This window comes from Sprattus sprattus, assembly GCF_963457725.1.
Source record: "Sprattus sprattus genome assembly, chromosome: 9".
NCBI lineage: Eukaryota > Metazoa > Chordata > Actinopteri > Clupeiformes > Clupeidae > Sprattus > Sprattus sprattus.
Genome location: NC_137928.1, coordinates 32,177,128 through 32,200,240, shown reverse-complemented (window position 1 = coordinate 32,200,240; position 23,113 = coordinate 32,177,128). Strand labels below are relative to the sequence as shown.

Below are 23,113 nucleotides of genomic sequence, written 5' to 3'. Positions count from 1 at the left end.
TAACCTGTGGTGTCGCCTTGAGTCACTTTAAGGACCTTATTATTCAGGCTTCAACAAATCATTTAAGAATTATACTCATACTCGTACATCATATTCTTGCTACTCATCTTGACACCAAATGAGCGAAGGACGTTGTTAAAAACCCTGGTGTTTTAATTGATTGCAACCTCAGTTTCAACAACCATGCGAATGTCCAGATCACTGGAGAGAAATCTGTTGGTAAAAACCTATTCACAGAACTAACCATGATGAAGCTGTTTTTATCTTTTATTGATAAAACCATGTCTCCTCATAATAACATATGTTTTAATCATGGCACTTTCATACGGGTATTCGTCATTGTTTATATATGTTAAGCTGAGCAGCCAACTCTCCCGTTTTTCCCGGGTTTCTCCCGTTTTCTGATCCATCTCCCGCCACCCTCCCATTTTGTCATTTCTCCCGGTAATCTCCCGTATTTAAGTTACAAATGAAGTGTATTAATAATCAAATCAAAATGTGTGTCAATGTTCTAAAGTTGCCAGATCATGTATGAAACGCAATCATGAGAGCCAATGCAAGCGTCCGCCAATCAAATTGCCTTTAATGCCAAGACAACACAGGCTCTAGCCAATCAGATCACGTTTATGGTCACGTCTCAAGAGACCAAAGCAAAAAAAAAAAAAGATGGCGGACCAATCTCCGTAGATGGTCGTATTTGTACCTATAAGTTGTTTGTTTGACTTTTTTTTGCTTATATTTTTAGAAAGTTACCGAGAAATAGACATTGTACAATGTATAAACCCCATTATTGTAACTGAAAAATACGTCTGGAGGATTTGTGAGGTGTCTGAGCTAGATATCATTCACTTTGAATGGGGATCCGTCAACCTTGACGGATCAACACATTCCAACGCATATATAGTCAGAATATGAGTCTGATACTGCTCCATTGGGCTGTGATTGTGGGGCGTGTTTCAACTGAACCAAGAAAAAAAATGCCTTTTCGCTATATATACAGTGGGGCAAAAAAGTATTTAGTCAACCACCAATTGTGTAAGTTCTCCCACTTAAAAAGATAAGAGATGCCTGTAATTTTCATCATAGGTTAACCTCAACTATGAGAGACAAAATGAGGGGAAAAAATCCAGAAAATCACATTGTCTGATTTTTAAAGAATTTATTTGCAAATTATGGTGGAAAATAAGTATTTGGTCAATAACTAAAGTTCATCTTAATACTTTGTTATATACCCTTTGTTGCCAATGACAGACGTGAAACGTTTTCTGTAAGTCTTCACAAGCTTTTCACACACTGTTGCTGGTATTTTGGCCCATTCCTCAATGCAAATCTCCTCTAAAGCAGCGATGTTTTGGGGCTGTCCCTGGGCAACACGGACTTTCAACTCCCTCCACAGATTTTCTATGGTGTTGAGATCCGGAGACAGGCTAGGCCACTCCAGGACCTTGAAATGCTTCTTACGAAGCCACTGCTACATTGCCCAGGCGGTGTGTTTGGGATCATTGTCATGCTGAAAGACCCAGCCATGTTTCATCTTCGATGCCCTTGCTGATGGAAAGAGGTTTTCACTCAAAATCTCACGATACATGGCCCCATTCATTCCCTCCTTTACACGGATCAGTCGTCCTGGTCCCTTTGCAGAAAAACAGCCCCAAAGCATGATGTTTCTAACCCCTTGCTTCAAAGTAGGTATGGTGTTCATTGGATGCAACTCTGCATTCTTTGTCCTCAAAACATGTAAGTTGAGTTTTTACCAAAAAATTATAATTTGGTTTCATCTGACTATCTGACATTCTCCCAGTCCTCTTCTGGATCATCCAAATGCTCTCTAGCAAGCTTCAGACAGGCCTGGACAGGAACTGGCTTAAGCAGGGGGACACGTCTGGCACTGCAGGATTTGAGTCGCTGGCGGCATAGTGTGTTACTGATGGTAGCCTTTGTTACTTTGGTCCCAGCTCCCTGTAGGTCATTCACTAGGTCCCCCCGTGTGGTTCTGGGATTTTTGTTCACAGTTCTTGTGATCATTTTGGCCCCGTGGGGTGAGATCTTGCGGGGAGCCCTAGATCTAGGGAGATTATCAGTGGTCTTGTATGTCTTCCATTTTCTAATAATTGCTCCCACAGTTGATTTCTTTACACCAAGCTGCTTACCTATTGCAGATTCAGTCTTCCCAGCCTGGTGCAGGTCTACAATTTAGTTTCTGGTGTCCTTTGACAGCTCTTTGGTCTTGGCCATAGTGGAGTTTGGATTGTGACAGTTTTAGGTTGTGAACAGGTGTCTTTTATACTGATAACAAGTTCAAACGAGTACCATTAATGCAGGTAACGAGTTGAGGACAGAGGAGCCTCTTAAAGAAGAAGTAACAGGTCTGTGAAAGCCAGAAATCTTACATGTTTTGTAGGTGACCAAATACTTATTTTCCACCATAATTTACAAATAAATTCTTTAAAAATCAGACAATGTGATTTTCTGGATTTTTTTTTCTCATTTTGTCTCTCATAGTTGAGGTGTACCTATGATAAAAATTACAGGCATCTCTCAACTTTTTAAGTGAGAGAACTTGCACAATTGGTGGTTGACTAAATACTTTTTTTCCCCACTGTATATATATACAGCCGCGGAAAAAATTAAGAGACCACTTCAAAATTATCAGTTTCTCTGGTTTTACTATTTATTGGTATGTGTTAAAGTAAAATGTACATTTTAGTTTTATTCTATAACCTACTGGCAACATTCCTACCAAATTTCAAATAAAAATATTGTCATTTAGAGCATTTATTTGCAGAAAAATGACAATTGGTCAAAATAGCAAAAATGATGCAGTGTCTTCAGATCTCGAATAATGCAAAGAAAACAAGCTCATATTCATTTTTAAACTACACAATACTAATGCTTACACTTAGGAAGAGTTCAGAAATCAATATTTGGTGGAATAACCTTGATTTAAAATCACAACTTTCATGTGTCTTGGCATGCTCTCCACCAGTCTTTCACATTGCCGTTGGGTGACTTTATGCTACTCCTGGCGCAAGAATTCAAGCAGCTCGGCTTCTTTTCATGGCTTGTGACCATCCATCTTCCTCTTGATCACATTTCAGAGGTTTTTTATGGGATTCAGGTCTCGAAATTGGGCTGGCCATGACAGGGTCCTGATCTGGTGGTACTCCATCCACACCTTTACTGGCCTGGCTGTGTGGCATGGAGCATTGCCCTGCTGGAAAAAACACTTCTCAGTGTTGGGGAACATTGTCAGACCAAAAGGAAGCAAGTTTTTCTTCCGGGACAACGGTGTACTTTGCCTGGCTGAGGTTTGTAAAAGACCATAAGGATTGAAAAAGCGGACTGGAGGTTCTTCTAAGTTCGTCTTCTCTGATGAGTCCGATTTCACAGTAGGTGCAAGACTCTCTGGCTTGTAGGCCTCTCCAGGTCTCCGTCTAACCATCAGACGACCATGTGTTGGGCAAAGCTGAAAATTGGACTCACCAGAGAAGACGAACTAGAAGACCCTCCAGTCCACTTTTTTCAATCCTTATGGTCTTTTACAAACCTCAGCCAGGCAAAGTACAACGTTGTCCCGGAAGAAAAACTTGCTTCCTTTTGCTCTGACAATGTTCCCCAACTCTGAGAAGTGTTTTTTCCAGCAGGGCAATGCTCCATGCCACACAGCCAGGCCAGTAAAGGTGTGGATGGAGTATCACCAGATCAGGACCCTGTCATGGCCAGCCCAATTTCGAGACCTGAATCCCATAAAAAAAACTCTGAAATGTGATCAAGAGGAAGATGGATGGTCACAAGCCATGAAAAGAAGCCGAGCTGCTTGAATTCTTGCGCCAGGAGTAGCATAAAGTCACCCGACGGCAATGTGAAAGACTGGTGGAGAGCATGCCAAGACACATGAAAGTTGTGATTTTAAATCAAGGTTATTCCACCAAATATTGATTTCTGAACTCTTCCTAAGTTAAAGCATTAGTATTGTGTAGTTTAAAAATGAATATGAGCTTGTTTTCTTTGCATTATTCGAGATCTGAAGACACTGCATCTTTTTTGCTATTTTGACCAATTGTCATTTTTCTGCAAATAAATGATCTAAATGACAATATTTTTATTTGAAATTTGGTAGGAATGTTGCCAGTAGGTTATAGAATAAAACAAAAATGTACATTTTACTTTAACACATACCAATAAATAGTAAAACCAGAGAAACTGATAATTTTGAAGTGGTCTCTTAATTTTTTCCGCGGCTGTATATGGATATACCTAGATCCAATCAGAGCAACGTTGTATGACCATGGGGCCAGCTGATACATTAAACTTTTACCGGATCCCGTAGGAAGGACGGCAAAAACATATTTTCGATCGACAAATGCCTTGATCGCGTTTCTCTGTTCCTCTTTTAAAATGATTGCGCTGTCAATTGGCCTCATTTATAAAAAGTTGCGTAGAAACCATCCTACATTTTGTCTAAGACATTTCCTGAAATGAGCGTAAGTGAGATCCACAGTAAACAGACGTACACACAAAAAACACGTGTACGCCAATCCTTCGGTTATAAATCACAAATGGTCGTGAAATTGTGCGCAACTGAATCTCCGCCCTCAAAACGCCCCTATTTAATCTAATCAGCATATTATCAATGCACAAACAGAGCGCATCCTCAATGCACAAACTCTCTGTGACAGTGGCAAGCAAGAAAGAAACATGTAAACAGAAGAATTAAAGTGAGGCTGACATCGACGTTCTGCTAATGGAACAGCAGATGCGGGCCAAAACATCGTTAGAAAGCCTGTCTGGTGGCGTAATGGCAAAAGCAAAGTATTTGACATGTATTAGACACGTCTCCGAAGCACCACCAGCACCTGCGGCACGAGCAGCACCAGAAGCCGCATCTGCGGCAGCAACTTCAAGGCTCTGGTGCACTCCATACCGACCTGTGCTGTATTGAAGTGGGCTTCCTAGGCTTTCTGAGTGTGCGAAATCTGGATGAGAATACATTGGGAACACTGTTTTACGCAGGAAATCCTCTTTCACATTTTGCTGGGCACTGTATGGAAATCTAATAAATTGCGGGCATATGTGATAGTATACTGCGAAGAACATCGGGCAAAATTCTGCTTAATGATGACGGGGATTGCTCGACTGGTCTCATCGGAACGTTACTGTAGCCAGGAATCCAAGAATGGACAATACCTGAACGTGCATGGCCTGGTTGCCTCTGGTGCGCCTCTCTAGACGAGAGGCCATTTGGGCACAACCAGTGGTGTAATGGTCCCTGGAGAAGTGGGTATACTCTTTATTTATTTTTAAGCAGCCCATACAGCACATGATAAACGCCCTGTTTTGAGAAGTGGTTAATCCAATGCTGACTGAAAAATAAGTGGGTATACCTGGACTACACCACTGTGCACAAAGCTCTCGGCAAGCGGTACCTGCTTATCAGACATACATCATCCTGTGTCAAAAAGTCTGCGCGATCACAAAAAAACCCTCTCTCTCCTTATTGCGCAGTTGGCAATATCCTCTAATAACACCAATGCAGCCATATCTCCTACTGAAAACTAAACCACTTTTAGTCTTTTTAAAAGCTATAAGTTTGAGCGAAATGTTTTACACTTGTGAAATTAAAACGGAATACCTATAAGATGTGAATCTCATTCATGTGTAAATTATTCTAATAGTTTATTTGATTTTATTGAGCGAAACATTAATTTGGCCTTTCACCATTAGCCCAAATGGTGACGGTGGTGCTGACGTTGATGAAACTGCGTGTCGGAGAGTCCTGAATTCCTGCAGTACTCCAGTATTGCCGCAAGGAAATGTACTTACAAATCTGTACTTAGACGTGGATTTGATCGCACGCACAGTCTAAGATCAGTTCTGTGCGTAAGTACGTTTTATAAATGAGGCCCAATGTCTACTAAAACAGACTCAAAATTCATCTGTCCATCATCGTATTAAGCCCTCCCTGACAATTTGATTGGTCCGGGAGATTTTTGACTTCTGATAATTTCTCCCTAAAGGAGCAGTACCAGACCGAAATCCCAGACCTCAAATGTTGTGGGCGGGGCTAAATTTGGTATGGCATCCAGGCTAAAGCAGATTATGAACAGTGAGAAAGTGTAAGTGCACTTGACAACCCCTATATAATACCCATTGCTGTGCAATGCTGTATGACATTTGGATTGGTTGGTTAAGCTGTTGTGAATGGGCCTTACTCAACAAAACACTGACGAAGGAAGGTGCCCACTTGACAACCCAGGTGAAATGAGTATGATGGCGTCTTTGTTTTTGTTGAGTATTGTTAAGTATCTGTATCATGGTTGTGGTGCATTCTATTCTAATACTTGAGTATGAGTACTTGCATGTGTGGGAAGTCCGAAACCAGAAGTACAAGGAATTTAACATCTTTTCCTGTTGTACTGTGAAGGAGTGCCTGAATGGATCCCAGGTACACCATGTGGCGCGTGTTGCGGCTGTCACCAGCCAGTTGTTCGTTGGTGTATCCTGCTGCTAAGGATCTATTGTTGGGCAGTTGTTATATTGGTTAGGTTAGGTTTCTGATGTTTCTAATTGATGGTATCACCCAATTTGAATTACAAATCAGGGGCCGTATTCACAAAGAATCTTAGGGCTAAAAGTAGCTCATAAGTGGCGAATTTAGGAGAAACTCCTAAAAATAATGGGCGTGTCAGTCTTAACTGTCTAAGGTCTATATCCCTCGTACGGGATATTTTTATTTTTTTGTCAAAAAAAATGTAAAGCTCCGTGAGTTTTCGTCTTAGAGACATAAAAAGAACAACCACGGAAACATTGAACCCTTTTCTTTTATAATATATTGTAGAATGTTACATGTTATGTTAATGAGCTGGTACTACGTGAACGTGATGCCCCCCGGTGGATTGTGGGATTACGGAATAGCATGGTAGATGGTTTAACTGAGTAGCACATGCTGGTTAATAAAAGTACATAAATAGAGCCTCTGTTTGATACTTGCTACATGGTGTCAGAAGTGAAACATTATATCGTACTGTACATAGTTAGCAAAACGTGTTCCGTAGTTAGAGCGTCAACATTTCATGTTTGTCGACCGGTGTTCGGTGAGCACGACCGTTAAAACATGGCGGACGGATTTCGTCGTCCAGACCCGCTGGTGTTCGACGACAGAATTGCGGAAAACTGGCGAGTATTCGAGCAAGAGTACAACATCTTCATAGCTGCAGCCCACAGCGATAAACCAGACCGAACAAAAGCCTACATACTCCTCAATCTAGCGGGAAGTGAGGCTATCGAGAGAGAACGTACTTTCACCTATGCTCCAGCCCAACTAGCCGAGAATGGCGATGTGGTTCGTCCAGCGGAATTACGGGAGGATCCCGAGTGTTTGATGCGCAAATTCAGAGAGCTTTGCAACCCACAGACGAACATTACAATGGAGAGACATTTGTTCAACACAAGGAACCAAAAACCTGGTGAGACAATTGAGTCATATTTAAGTGCACTAAGAAATAAAGCGAGGACATGTGATTTTGGAGCCCTGCTAGATGACTTTATCAAAGATAGGCTAGTATGTGGCATCAGCTCCGATAGCGTGCGAAAGATACTCCTAAGAGACTGTGAGCTAACGTTAGCAAAAGCCATTCAAATATGCCAGATTAACGAGCTAACTGAGCAACGCACCAAAATGTTAGCTGCTACCCCGCGCAGCTCTTCAATGAGCGTGGATGCTATACACCAGGACAGGAGAAGATACAAGCCTGCTCATAAGCAACAGAAATATCCAGGTGCCGCTGAAAACATAATCAACTGCAGGAACTGTGGTAATGAGCATCCAGCGAAAAAAGAACTGTGCCTCGCATATGGTAAGCAATGCCATTACTGCAACAAACCAAACCATTTCCGAAATCACTGTCGAGCTGCACTCAGTGCTAGGGGTAAACAGCACAAGTCTGTACATCAGATAGCCCAGACCAACTCTGACAGCAACAGTGAGGATTCTGAGTCATTTGACATAGATGGGCTGTCACTAGATAGCAGTGAAATATGTGCATTGAATGACAAGAATATCAAAGAAGAACTGAACTGCTGTGTTACTGTCAACAGGAAGACACTCAAACTTAAAGTTGATACGGGTGCAAAGTGTAATGTCATCCCTTTGGATGTTCTAGAGCAGGTGAGAAATGGCGAAAAAACGAATAGCAGCAGGAGGGTGAAGCTGGTAGCATATGGAGGTACTGTGATTAACACTGAAGGGACTGTGCTGCTAAAATGTCAATTGAGCAATAACAGAGTCTACAGCCTACAATTCCACGTGGTCAAAAGGAACGTCCAACCACTTCTAGGGCTGCCGGACTGCTTAAGAATGAATCTGATGACTCTGAAGGATGAGGTCTTTCATGTGGATCTGAAAGAGGGACAAAGCCCACTGCACAACTGGTTTGAGGACTATGCTGACTTGTTCAGTGATGAACTGGGGTCACTCCCAGTCACCTACCACGTGAAGCTGGACCCGAGTGTCACACCTGTCGTCCGGCCGCCTCGCCGCATCCCAGTAGCCATGATGGACAAGGTAAAGGCGGAGTTACAAACCATGGTAAAACAAGGAGTCATCACACCCATCTCTGAGCCCACAGAATGGGTGTCCTCAATGGTCGCCACACACAAAAAAGACACTGACAAGATCCGGGTATGCATTGACCCAAGAGACTTAAATGAAGCAATAATGCGTCCCCATCACCCAATGCGCACTGTTGAGGAAGTGGCTGCCCAGATGGCAGGTGCAACTGTGTTTTCAGTGCTTGATGCTAAGAGTTCATTTTGGCAAATCAAACTGGACAAAGATTCCTCTTTTCTCACAACTTTTGCCAGCCCTTTTGGGCGTTTTCGCTACCTTAGGATGCCATATGGTATCAATGCTGCCTCTGAAGTGTTTCAGAGATCAATGGAGCAGATATTTGCAGGTCTCCCATGCGCCATCATCGTCGATGACATCATTGTTGGTGGAAGAGACCTCAATGAGCATGATGAAAATCTGCGAAAAGTGCTAGACAGGGCGCGCAAAGTCCGGCTGAGGCTGAACCAGCAAAAATGCAAGTTCCAGTTGAAGGAGGTCAGCTATGTTGGACACATCTTCACTGAACATGGCCTTAGGCCTGACCCTGCAAAGATCCAAGCGATCGTGGATATCCCGCCACCAGAGGATAAAGTGGCACTGCAACGTTTCCTTGGGATGATAAACTACCTGGGGAAATTCATTCCCAACCACAGCAACACTGCAGCACCTCTCCATCAGCTCCTACACAAGGACACAGCATGGACATGGTCAGAGCAACAAAAGAATGCATTTGCCACACTAAAGCAATGTGTGACATCACCACCGGTACTGACGTACTATGATGTGCACAAGCCAGTCACTCTCACATGTGATGCTTCACAATACGGCCTCGGCAGTGCGTGCCTCCAGGATGGTAGTCCTGTGGCCTATGCCTCTCGCACCCTCACAGAAACAGAACAAAGGTATGCCCAAATTGAAAAAGAACTGCTGGCTGTGGTGTTTGCCTGTTTCAAATTCTATGATTACATATATGGCAAGCCCGTGATCATTGAGACAGATCATCAACCCCTGGTCTCAATCCTGAAGAAGCCCCTTCTCTCAGCACCGGCACGCCTACAACGAATGATGCTTAAACTCCACAAATTCAATCTGACATTGGTCTACAAAAAAGGAAAAGAACTGTACCTGGCAGACACGCTGTCACGTGCACCAAGGGAGTCCACAGCACAACACCTCACAGAGCAGGAAGACTTTGAGGTGATGTCAGTACAACATGTCTCATCCTCGCGCCAAGAGGAGCTACGCGTCCACACGATGGAGGACACAACTTTACAAACCTTGACTAACATCATCAGACATGGGTGGCCAGAACGACTGAGCAGTGTCCCAACTCAAGTGAAACAGTTCTTTCCCTTCCGAGACGAGCTCTCTGTGGAGAATGGGATAATAATGAAAGGCACAAGAATGGTCATTCCACAAAATCTTCACAAAGAATACCTGATGCTGCTTCACAAGGGCCATCCAGGCGCAGAGGCCACCAAGCGACGAGCGCGCAATGTGGTTTTTTGGACGACAATGACAAGAGACATAGATGGCTGTGTACAATCATGCAGCATCTGCAACGCATTGAGACCACATCAGCAAAAGGAGCCGTTGCAACTACATGCAGTCCCAGAACTTCCCTGGTCGACAGTGGCAACAGATCTGTTTGAATGGAATGGCCAACAATACCTAGTTCTTGTCGACTCCTATTCAGGATGGTATGAGATAGATAAACTCAAGAAAACCTCATCACAGTGTGTCATTAACAAGCTGAAACGGCATTTCTCTGTCTATGGAATTCCCCACAAGCTGATCTCTGATAGTGGCACACAGTTCACAAGTCTAACTTTTCGTGACTTTGCCAAAGATTGGGACTTCATCCACATCACCAGCAGTCCAGAATACCATCAAGCAAATGGACTGGCAGAGCGAGCAGTGCGAAGCGCAAAGCGCCTTCTAGAAACATCTAAAAGAGATGGAACAGATTTCTTCCTCAATTTGCTGAGTGTCAGGAATGTGCCACGAGATGCCACGCTAGGCTCCCCTGCACAAAGATTGATGTCCAGAGAAACACGCACAAACATGCCTGTCAGCAAACACCAGCTAACACCAAAGCCAATGAACTCTGGGACAGTTCACAATCACCTGACAAAGAAAAGAGATGGACAGAAAAGATTCTACAATCATGGCAGCCAGCCTCTCGCTCCACTCCACAACTCCCAGGTAGTTCGGCTGCAAACAAAAAAAGGACATGACAAAGTCGGTGTCGTCAAAAGGGCTGCTGATGAACCGAGATCTTACCTGGTCGAGTCAGGCGGCAGAGAGTACCGCAGGAATAGGCGACATCTGTTGCCTGTGGCAGAACCACATCCTCTGGACGTAGAGAATGATCCATTGTTGGCAGATTCAGCAATCAACAATGAAGTCATCCAGAGTCTTCCCAGTGTTCCAGTGTCTCCAGAGAGGCAGCACCCCCCACACAATGAACACTCACCTGGCCATCCCAGTGAGAACCCTGTCCAAACACCTACTGAATCTTCAACCCCCCGTTCCAGATACGGCAGGCCTTTGAAGCCTAACCCCAAATACAACATCTAATCTAATCTTACAGCGGTAGAACCGCTACTTTTGTCTGTTAAAAAAAAAAAAAAAAAAAAAAAAAGCAAAAAGCATGTTGTCATATATGTTGTGAATTGTAAAAGGTCAATGCCGTTTTTTTCTAACACATATTCAGAATGGTTATCTCTGATGTATTACTGGAGGTCATGTTAATCCTAAAGATGGTTTTAAATAGCTGTTATCCTGCAGACAGTATTGCAGGACATGTTCTTGTTATTAGTAGTGTTAAACTAAAGAAGGGGGATGTAGAATGTTACATGTTATGTTAATGAGCTGGTACTACGTGAACGTGATGCCCCCCGGTGGATTGTGGGATTACGGAATAGCATGGTAGATGGTTTAACTGAGTAGCACATGCTGGTTAATAAAAGTACATAAATAGAGCCTCTGTTTGATACTTGCTACATATATACAGTTCAAAATTTTAAAATAAATAAGCACTTTGTCAGGGGAATAGAACTGATGTGGTGCACTTTCTAGTATCTGAGTGGGGTTTCTGCTGCTAAGGACCCACCCATTAGCAAATGACAGCTATTCATATGATAAGGAGATGGTGATTCAGTGATCTCCATTGGGTCATGATGTGGCAAGATTCACTCCGGGGGGTTTGGGCCACAAAGACATTCTAGGGCCATTAGGATATGGCCTTTGTCTTTGCGAGAGGTGTCACAGGTTTGTTCACACCAACTCATCAATATGCATTTGTAGGGGCACAGATTTAGGAATGGTACAGGACACTCTGAAATTATAAATATGTGGTAGTGAAACAAGACATACTTTCTGAATGCTAAACTAACATGTGTTTAGCCAACACCTATGTTTACAAGGCTCAGAAATAAAAAGTCTTGTGAATAAATCTTTACAATGTGTTTATGTACAAAGTCTGAGCACCTCTGAAACAAGGATTTTCCAAGGGTATGTTTACATTTGATTTAAATTAAACTTTTTTTTACTAAATTCCTTTTACTTACATGATATTATTGCTGAGGTCGTCTAGAATAGAATCATATATTCCATTTGTGCATCAATGTTTTAAGTTAAGCAAAATGTACAAAAACATCAAGGCATGTCAGACAACTTAGAAAAGTCTAAAAGGCCTTGGACCTTAGAGTGTTAAATTTAGGACTCCTATTTTTTTTTACTAAGAGCGATTCACAAAATATTTTATCCCTAAAAGTAGCACCTAAGTCTAGGACAGCTTAAAACTCCTCATGAGGACTCCTAAGTCACTAAGACCTATTCACAAAAAGTCTTAAAATGGCTGAAGCCAGACGTAACGTGTTGGAGACAATGAACGACTCTGAATTGTTGAGAAGATATCGTTTAAACCGTGAAGGCATCAACATTTTACTAGCTTCTTACTCACGTCTCCAACTATCCGAAACAACCCAATCAGTCCGGAAGTTAAATGTTTGATAACATTACGATTTTTGGCTACGGGGAAAATGCAACTTTGCAACGCAGACGACTTCAGAATATCGCAATCATCAGTAAGCCGATTCATTCATCAAACTATCACCGCACTCTGTAGACCACACATTGTACAACAGTTTATCCGGTTCCCTTTGGACAATCGCCTACTTCAAAGGATCAAGGTCAATTTCATGGCGTTTGCAGGAATGCCCGGTGTCGTGGGTGCCATCGATGGAACACACATTAAAATAATTGCTCCATCCAGAGATGAGGACGTCTTTGTAAACCGCAAAAAGGTGCATTCAATTAATACACAGATAGTGTTTGATCCAAATTTCACAATCATGGATATTGTTGCGAAGTGGCCTGGATCTACTCACGATTCGCGCATTTTAATGGAGAGCGCGGTCTGCGCCAGCTTTTTGAGCGGCACCATGTACCTGCTTGATGCCACTTGTTGGGTGACAGTGGCCATCCATGCAAGACATGGCTTTTGACACCCTTCCTCAATCCACAACCGGGAGCACAGTTGAACTACAACATGCAAGTATACGCATGAGGCCTATTTTGATGACACAATACCTGTAGCCGCGACGGCTCTTTTAAAGTCCACTCCGCAATCTCCATCCTACATTGTGACTGGAGCGCATACCACCGCTTCTCGCAGTCATCGACAGAGCGACACACGGCAGGGAATGAAGCATTTATGTTAAGACATATGTCCTCCCATGCCTCACGCATAGTTTGCAGGGTGCTTTAATTATTACTTCTTTGATTTCATGCAATTTCCGTGTTTTTTTCGGCAATTTCTCTTTCTCTTAACGTGCAAAGCGTCATTCTCGTTGGATGCACAAACTTGTCATCATGCGTGTGCATTCTGCTAAGTGCACTGTCCATAACTATTTAATATGACTTCATTTGAAGCCTAGGTTATTCTCTTATTTTCTGTTTATTTAGTGGGATCGTTAGGGGGATGTTAGGACTGAGTTTTTAATGAGAGAGCCTGTCAACAACCAATCACCGTCCTCACCCCTTCTAAACTCGTGCATGAGAAGCGACGTCATCCATAGCAACGGAGTTTTTATCTTAAGCTTAGGAGTTGGTATTATCCTTAGTATGAGTAGGTCTCAGAGCCGTTGTGAATCACTTTTAAGAAATTACTCCTACGTAAAAGGTTTTAGCGCGAGTTAGGAGCACTCCTAGAGGTAAGATAAAAGGCTTTGTGAATACGGCCCCAGAACTGTACATTTTGGTTATATGTTTGCCACCTTACCTAACACCAAACTGCATTGACAGTATATATACATTTATTAATGAAAATGAGATTTTAGTTTTTCCTTCATCTGAATTTCTATTCCAAAGGGGTCTTGTTGAAAGTCATTGACTGAGCAGGGAAGCTCATTTCCTGATTTCTGAATAGAATTTGGCTGGCTGCTCATCGACATCAAAACTACAGAGAACATTACCCAGACCACTGCACACAGAGAACAGTACACAGACCACTGTACACAGAGAACAGCACACAGACCACTTTACACAGAGAACAGTACATAGACCACCGTACACAGAGAACAGCACACAGACCACTGTACACATAGAACAGTACACAGACCACTGAACACAGAGAACAGAACACAGGCCACTAAGCAGTGTAAGGTGAGTGGACCTACCCTCCGCACAAAGCATTCTGCAATGGCAGCTGCACTGGCACTCTGCTCTAAGTCGTCCAGCAGTTCTCTGCAAGATGAAAATACTGATGAGTAGACAGTTGATCTTCAGGAAAATGTAGGAGTTCTATGATTGTTATAGGAAGGCCATATGGCCATGTAATAAAAGTTTATGTTAATGAGCGGATGCAGCAATACCAGGCATGAGAAAAGTAGAGACAAAACAGAAATGGTAACAAACACCTACCTGCTAAACTCATAGATGTCCTCGATGTTGCAAAAAAGTGTGCTGATCTCATCTGACTTAAGGGGCAAGTTAGTACTACCATTAATATACCCCAAGTAATCCTAGAATAAAAAAACAAGAACAAATAACTTAATACATTTTGCTAATTGACTTAATTGCAAACCTAGTTAACTGCCTGAAATGACACAAAGCAAGGATTTATTATTCACATTTAATGTGTTCAACTATGTACTTAACAGACTACAATGTGATACAACTTTACCAACACATTTTAACTTGTATTAACCAGTCTTGCCAGCATAGTACAAATGAGCTCTTCTGTTACTCAGGGCCTCCCTGCAGCACAAACAGGCCCACTGACCTGAGATTCCAAATAAGACAAGTTTGAAACAACAATTAACTTCTATTGTAAGATGAGAACTGCATTAAAAATAATATATTTTCAATTGTTTTTCATTTAAGAAAAAAAAAGTGTCCGCAAAGTGGAGGACAAAAACAGAGAAGCCAAAGAAAAAAACCTCCAAGCACATTTAATTCTCATGGAGAGATAGTTTCATGTTTATAGGTTTTCTTACTGAAGGCACCAGTTATAGTTTGTTAGCAATCAAGCACAATTGTCATGTTGTGTGATGTAAGCGTGGTCGAAAATCTAAATTCTTGACATTTGAAATGATGCATCTAATACATGGCACACCAGAGAGGTGTAGTTATGCATGATGCATCACAGCATCATACATAGGAGGAAAGAATTGTCAGAGGCATTTTGCACAGCACATCCAAGTGGTTGTGGTACTATTGCAGGTTACATGACTAAAGTGTAGACTAAAGGTGTTGTCTAAAGGTGTGTAAGTGTGGCGTCATTGAGCTTAATGAAATGCATGTCTAAAGATGTGTTAGTGTGGCGTCATTAAGCTTAATGAAATGCATGTCTAAAGATGTGTTATTGTGGCGTCATTGAGCTTAATGAAATGCATGTCTAAAGAGGTGTTAGTATGCCGTCATTAAGCTTAATGAAATGCATGTCTAAAGATGTGTTAGTATGCCGTCATTGAGCTTAATGAAATGCATGTCTAAAGATGTGTTAGTGTGCCGTCATTGAGCTTAATGAAATGCATGTCTAAAGATGTGTTATTGTGGCGTCATTGAGCTTAATGAAATGCATGTCTAAAGATGTGTTAGTGTGCCGTCATTGAGCTTAATGAAATGCATGTCTAAAGAGGTGTTAGTATGCCGTCATTGAGCTTAATGAAATGCATGTCTAAAGAGGTGTTAGTAAGCCGTCATTGAGCTTAATGAAATGCATGTCTAAAGATGTGTTAGTGTGCCGTCATTGAGCTTAATGAAATGCATGTCTAAAGAGGTGTTAGTATGCCGTCATTAAGCTTAATGAAATGCATGTCTAAAGATGTGTTAGTGTGCCGTCATTGAGCTTAATGAAATGCATGTCTAAAGAGGTGTTAGTATGCCGTCATTAAGCTTAATGAAATGCATGTCTAAAGATGTGTTAGTATGCCGTCATTAAGCTTAATGAAATGCATGTCTAAAGATGTGTTAGTGTGCCGTTATTGAGCTTAATGAAATGCATGTCTAAAGATGTGTTAGTGTGCCGTTATTGAGCTTAATGAAATGCATGTCTAAAGATGTGTTAGTGTGCCGTCATTGAGCTTAATGAAATGCATGTCTAAAGAGGTGTTAGTATGCCGTCATTAAGCTTAATGAAATGCATGTCTAAAGATGTGTTAGTGTGCCGTTATTGAGCTTAATGAAATGCATGTCCTAAGGTTCTCCTTTTTCTTTCAGTTTTATAAAGAATCATTACACTGATGTCTAAATGGCCTAAAGACACACACTGTTTGTCAATACCTCAGCAAGTGGGTTGAGCATATTTTGTGGTTTTGTTATATAAGTGAGTGTGATGTACCCGCATTTATATTTCATTTCTACTTATTTGTTTATTTATTTTCACACGATTATATATCTTATATCGTCATGTCATCAATGGGGGGTTATTTAGAACAATGGGTGATTAACAACGTGTCGTTTTTCATGAAGAGGTCAACCGGGGAACTCGGAAAGGGAATAAAGTTCCCGGAAGTAAGGTGACCGGGAGATGGAGACGAATGGCGTTGGAGAAACAGAAACAAAAGGGTTTTGTTGCGGAAGAGTTGCAGCGTTTTGAGCCACAGGCTATTGACAGCATACGGAGCCGTTGGCGTACCTTTTCTAAAAAGGTTTCCTTTCCCGACAGTAGGACCGTCAGAGTTGTAGTCAAGCACACAGACTGGGGAGCGTGGGTTTCCTGCATCGTTGGGCTATTAAGGACTAAACCTTTTCCGCACGGAATACTCCGGATTTCCTTCTTTGGATGGACGTAAGAGGCCGTGGACAATGGACAATACGTATGTGGTGGTCAGTATTTTGTGATTAACGCGTGACAATTTGTCACCGCAATTTTTTTGTTTGTTTGGTTTAAGAATACAGAAACGGTTGCGGCACTTATGAGCGTGAGACTATGTTTATTATGAAAGACAATCTGAATATATAACAAATTTGGGGGCTCGTCCGGGATTTGTACAATTTTTAATTAGTTTATTTGTGCATTCTGTTTAATACTCTGAAACTGTCTGAGAAACACGTGTTTGCATAAGTGATTTTTTTTTTTTTTTTAGTCATGGCAGAGGCTGTGCAAGAGTTTTGTTTGTTACCAACTGCTAAGGGTTTGCAGGGGTTTAAAAAATCAGAGTTATTGGAGATTGTTAAGAAACTGGAATTAGTTGAGGTTAGTTCAAGGTTAACAAAAGTTAGGATTGCTTGCTGAATTGATAGCCGAACATTATCATGAGCAAAATGTGTTTACAAGTGAAGATTTAGCGCTGTTTACAGAGGGTGAGCCGCAGTCTCCTAAAACTAGCTCAGACATTGAGTTGAACATCCAACAGTTGCAACTGGAGAGGGAAAGAGAAAAAGAACGGGCTGATGAGCGAGAAAAGCAGAGAAAATTCGAATGGGAGAAATTAAGAATTGATGGTATTTCATTTTAAACCATATATTGGAAGACTCAAGCGTGGATTTGTCAGTCATGTTTCAGGTTTTAATCTTGTACAATGATGGCCACCATTGTGAGACAGAGCTTGAGCTCCACTCACCCAGAGTTTCGCCTCAAGATTATCTGCCTGTCTCTTAAAAGGACAGGGTCTTATATACATAATGTTTAGGGGTGTAACCATCTATTCAAATAGGCCATGGCTGCAGACTCTCTGTCCTGACCCGGAGGGGGAAGGGGTTTTCTCACCTCCGTCCCCATGTCAAATCAAAGAGTCTCACCCAGGAATGCTTACATGCTAATAAAAGTAACATTTATACTAGGTACAAATAAGATGGATATTGACTATGGCATATCCTTATTAACTATGGATATCGACTATGGCATATCCTTATTAACTATGAATACCGGTCCCTTCAGAATGGAACGAGAAAAAGAAGAAAAAGAAAGAGAACGGGCTGATGAGGGAGAAAAATTCGAATTGGAGAAATTAAGAATAGAACGAGACAAAGAAGAAAAAGAAAGAGATAGACAGGAAAGGTTAGAGAACGCAAGATTAAAATTGGAAAAAGAAAACTGGAGGCGCAAATTGAGTTAGCAAAGCTGGGGAAAACAGACACATGTGAGATTGTTTCCTCCATTTGATGAGCCGGAAGTTGACCAGTATTTCCAACATTTTGAAAAAGTGTCTGAGATTTTGAAATGGCCCAAAGAGTATTGGCCATTATTGCTGCAAAGTGTTATTAAAGGAAAACACAACAGGCATATTCAGCTCTGTCTGTTGAAGATGCTTTATCGTATGATGTGGTTAAACAAGCCGTTTTGACAGTGTACGAGTTAGTTCCAGAGGCCTACAGACAAAAATTCAGAGGCCTCAGAGGAATTGAGGGACATGAATTTGTGCATGATAAAGAGGTATACTTTGAACGTTGGTGTACATCTAGAGCCGTCATGGGCGATTTCAAAATGTTGAAAGACTTGATGTTGGTAGAAGAATTTAAAAGGTGCGTTCAGAATGATATTAAGTCTTATCTGGAGGAGAAAGACGTGTCCACACTCCACGAAGAAGCTAGGTTTGCTGATAGGTATTCATTGACACACAAGTCTAAGTTTGGGCCTCATGACCTGCAGTATCCACCTAGACCCAATTCAGCACAGACAACAGATGTTAGGAGTAGAATTAGTGATGCCAGGAGAGAGGTGCCTGCGGGTCCTACGTGTCATTACTGTAAGAAACCAGGTAATTTGTTGTCCTAGTGCCTGTATCTTAAGATAAAGAGAGAAAAGGAGGCCTCACCTGTTTCTTTGGAGAAGTCTGTTGCAGTAATGCCTATGGGAATTGATTCAAGAGAATCATCCTGTCCTTAGGGGGGCCTACGTGAATTATTTGTACTTTTTATGTCATAATTATTGTTTCATCCTGTTATTAGGGGGGCCTACGTGAATTATTTTTACTTTTTATGTCATAATTATTGTTTTTTTAATTTAAGTTTCTTTGACTGTGTTTCAATTTAAATTCTATTACTGTTTGTTTCTGTAAAGGTTGTCATGGTGATGGCGCCTGGTATGGCTGCCTCGGTGTGATGGCCCGCACTTCTGTGAATGTTTCAGTCATTAATTCAGTTAATTATGAATCAACTCGGTTTATTTTGATTTATTGTTAGTAACTGTGTTTGTTTTTATCTTGAATTTTTATTTATTTTTTCATAACGTCTCAACCCCGATTTTTTCCGTATTTTTTTGTGTTTCAATTTAAATTCTATTACTGTTTGTTTCTGTAAAGCACATTGAATTGCAGAATGTACGAAATGTGCTATATAAATACATTTGCCTTGCCTTGCCTTGCCTATGATGCCAAGCAGGCTGAGTGGTGTGATCTTTTGAGGGAAGAGTTCCTTCCTTTCGTGTCACAGGGATTTGTGTCCATAAATGAACGTTCTACTCCTCAACCCATCCGAATTCTACGCGATACTGGGGCTTCCCAGTCTCTCTTGTTGAGAGAGGCATTGCCCTCCTGTGAAGGGGAAGATACTGAAATCAGTGACTTTACCCTTGTTAGGGGTATTGAGGGGAGAATTATAGCCGTACCTCTGCACTCTGTATGTTTGAAGTCAGATTTAGTTACAGGACAAGTAAAAGTGGGGCTTATGTCCAGTCTCCCCATTAAAGGTATTTCTCTCTTGCTCGGAAATGACTTAGCTGGTGGTAAAGTCGTCCCCTCTGTTCAGTTGACTTCTCAGCCGAACCCTGAAGAAGAGTCTTGTTTGGACTCTGAGATTTTCTCTTCATGTGCAGTGACTCGAGCTAGAGCTAGACAGGCTGGAAAAGGGGAGGACTCTGTGCAATCTAGCACTTTGTGGAAAAACGACCCTGATGGTTCTGGCAGTAAGTCTAGAGAGTCTTGTTTGGATGAATTGTCAGACACTTTTCTGGTACCAGTCTTTAAGCAGGACTTGGGTAGTTCGCCGTTAGAGTCAGGTGAGGAATATTCACATGTGTCTGACATGTCTTTATCTAGAGAACAGCTGATCAAAGAGCAAAGCTGTGATCTTGAAGTTTAGGAGTTGGGAGAGAAAGCTCTTCCTGATGACGAGATTGCCAAAGTGCCTGATGACGAGTTTGCCAAAGTGCCAATGGGTTATTACCTGAAAGATGGGGTTTTGCTATGGAAGTGGCGTCTCCTGATATTCCTGCCAATGAGGAGTGGGCAGTCGTCACTCAAGAGAGATGTTGCCAATTTTTGTCGCTCTTGCCATGTTTGCCAGATGGTGGGAAAATATCAGTTACACCCTCCTGTGGCTCCATTGAAACCTACCCCAGCCTTTGGTGAGCCTTTCTCTTAGGTGATTGTGGATTGTGTGGGACCGTTACCAAGAACCCGAACTGAAAATTTGTACATGTTAACTCTGATGTGTGCTGCTACAAGGTTCCCGGAAGCAATTCCACTTCGAATTATCAAAGCAGCAACAGTTGCTAAAGCCCTGATCAAATGTTTCACTTTGTTTGGTCTGCCTAATGAGATTCAGTCAGATCAAGGTAGTAATTTTACTTCAGGATTGTTTCAGCTGGTTGTCTATCTGTTAGGAATGAGGCAGATCACTTCGAGTGCCTATCATCCTGAAAGTCAAGGAGCGTTGGAAAGATTCCACTCCACTCTAAAGACTATGATTAGGACGTACTGTTTTGAGAATGAGAAAGACTGGGATGAGGGTGTTCATTTGTTGTTGTTTGCGGCCAGGGAGTCCGTCCAAGAGTCTCTGGGATTCAGCCCCTTTGAATTGGTCTATGGACACCAGGTTAGAGGACCGTTAGCCCTGCTGTGTGAGCAGTGGACCAACAAAAAGACTCAAGTGAACTTGCTGGATTATGTCTCGAAATTCAAAGAGAGACTTCACAGGGCCTGTGCGCTGGCCAAGGAAAACCTTGAGTCTACTCAAGAAAAAATGAAAACATGGTATGATCGCAAGGCTAGGGCTAGGACATTCACCCCAGGAGAAAAAGTACTGGTTCTGTTCCTCTTGCAGTCAAACCCACTACAGGCTCGGTTTCATGGGCCCTATGAGATCCACTCTAAGATTAACGACCTAAATTACACCGTGACCACTCCAGATAGAAGGAAGGCCAGACAGTTATGCCACATCAACATGTTGAAACCCTACCATGACCGATCTGTACAGGCTGTCTCTGTTGTTCATCAGGAAGTTAGTAGGAGTTCTGTGGATGACGAGTTACAGGAGGAGAAGCCCTCCATCAAACATGAAATCATTCCCTGTAGATTGTCAAACACTGAGATTTTGCAAAATCTTGATGTGAAAATGTCTTATTTAGAACCTTGGCAACACGCTCAGATGACTGATTGTTGTTGAAATATCAAGATTTGTGTCCTGATGTTCCAAAGAGAACCCATGTAGCAATTCATGATGTTGATGTTGGTGACGCTCAACCAATCAAACAGCATCCATATAGGATGAGTCCTGAGAAATAGGCTTTCTGAGAAGGAAGTGGCTTATATGTTAGAGCACAACATTATCCAGCCGTCATACTCTGATTGGAGCTCACCGTGTGTACTTGTACCAAAGCCGGATGGCAGCACGCGGTTTTGTACTGACTATAGGAGAGTAAACGCTGTCAGTAACACTGATGCTTTTCCCATACCAAGGGTAGATGATTGTGTTGACAAGGTAAGGCAAGCAAAGTTTCTCACAAAGATTGATCTGTTGAAAGGTTATTGGTGTGTTCCGTTAACGGACAGAGGTAGAGAAATCTCTGCTTTTGTCACCCCTTCTGGGCTGTATGAATACAACGTGCTTTCATTTGGGATGAAAAATTCACCAGCCACATTCCAAAGAATGATTCAGTCCGTGTTTAGGGACTTGCCAAACACAAGTGCTTACATTGATGATTTGGTGACAGGGAGTGAGACTTGGAAAAGTCATCTCGAGGACGTTGCAAATCTGGTAGAGAAACTGTCCAAGGCCAATTTAACAATCAATCTGGCCAAGAGTGAGTTTGATTGTGCCCATGTGACCTATCTTGGATATGTTATTGGACAGGGTCTGGTGGCTCATGTTGATGCTAAGATTCAGAACATAGTGGCCTTCCCTGTTCCCACCAGTAAGAAAGCCATGCGGCGATTCTTGGGAATGGTGGGGTATTACCGCAAGTTCTGTAGGAACTTTGCTGATGTGGCCCTACCCCTTACTAATTTACTCTAGAAGAGAGAAGTGTTTGTCTGGACTAAATCCTGCCAAAAGGCATTGGAGAAACTTAAGTCCATGTTGTGTCATTACCCGGTGCTCCGTGCACCTGACTTCAATAAACCATTTTCAGTAGCTGTAGATGCTAGTGATGATGCCGCTGGTGCTGTGTTAATACAGCTGGATGAGAGTGATGGTATTGAGCATCCTATTGCATTTTTTTTGTATTATTCAACCAACACTAAAGGAACTATTCCACAATTGAAAAGGAGCTTTTGGCCTTGATTCTGGCTCTTCAGAACTTTGATGTTTACCTTTGTACATGCCAGAAACCACTAGTTGTATATACTGATCACAATCGTTTAGTTTTCTTGGGGAAAATGAGAAACAGCAACAGAAGGTTGTTTAACTGGAGTTTAATTTTGAGTATGACATTGTGATTAAGCATATCAGGGGTAAAGATAATGCCATTGCCGATTGTCTATCCCGATGTTAAGAGTTGTTATGATTGATGACATGGTGATTGATAGACTTATCTGAAAATTTTGATCTATTGGATCAAATATTTTCCATTCCAAGGGGGAGGTGTGATGTACCCGCATTTATATTTCATTTCTACTTATTTGTTTATTTATTTTCACACGATTATATATGTTATTTCGTAATGTCATCAATGGGGGGTTATTTAGAACACTGGGTGATAATCAACGTGTAGTTTTTCATGAAGAGGTCAACCGGGGAACTCGGAAAGGGAATAAAGTTCCCGGAAGTAAGGTGACCGGGAGATGGAGACGAATGGCGTTGGAGAAACAGAAACAAAAGGGTTTTGTTGTGGAA

At 41.9% G+C, this 23,113-nt stretch overlaps 1 protein-coding gene across 1 annotated transcript in view; it reads right to left on the bottom strand.

The window, feature by feature from the left end:
- plekhg2 (pleckstrin homology domain containing, family G (with RhoGef domain) member 2) overlaps positions 1 to 23,113 on the bottom strand; it is a gene marked incomplete at its 3' end in the record, with an annotated part of 90,936 nt that overhangs the window by 31,353 nt on the left and 36,470 nt on the right. Inside the window, exons 4-5 of the mRNA XM_080845103.1 lie at positions 14,537 to 14,637; positions 14,293 to 14,359 (exon numbers count right to left, since the gene is read on the bottom strand). Of these exons, the coding sequence (XP_080701229.1) occupies positions 14,293 to 14,359; positions 14,537 to 14,637 (168 nt within the window). The remainder of the gene's footprint in view (positions 1 to 14,292; positions 14,360 to 14,536; positions 14,638 to 23,113) is intronic.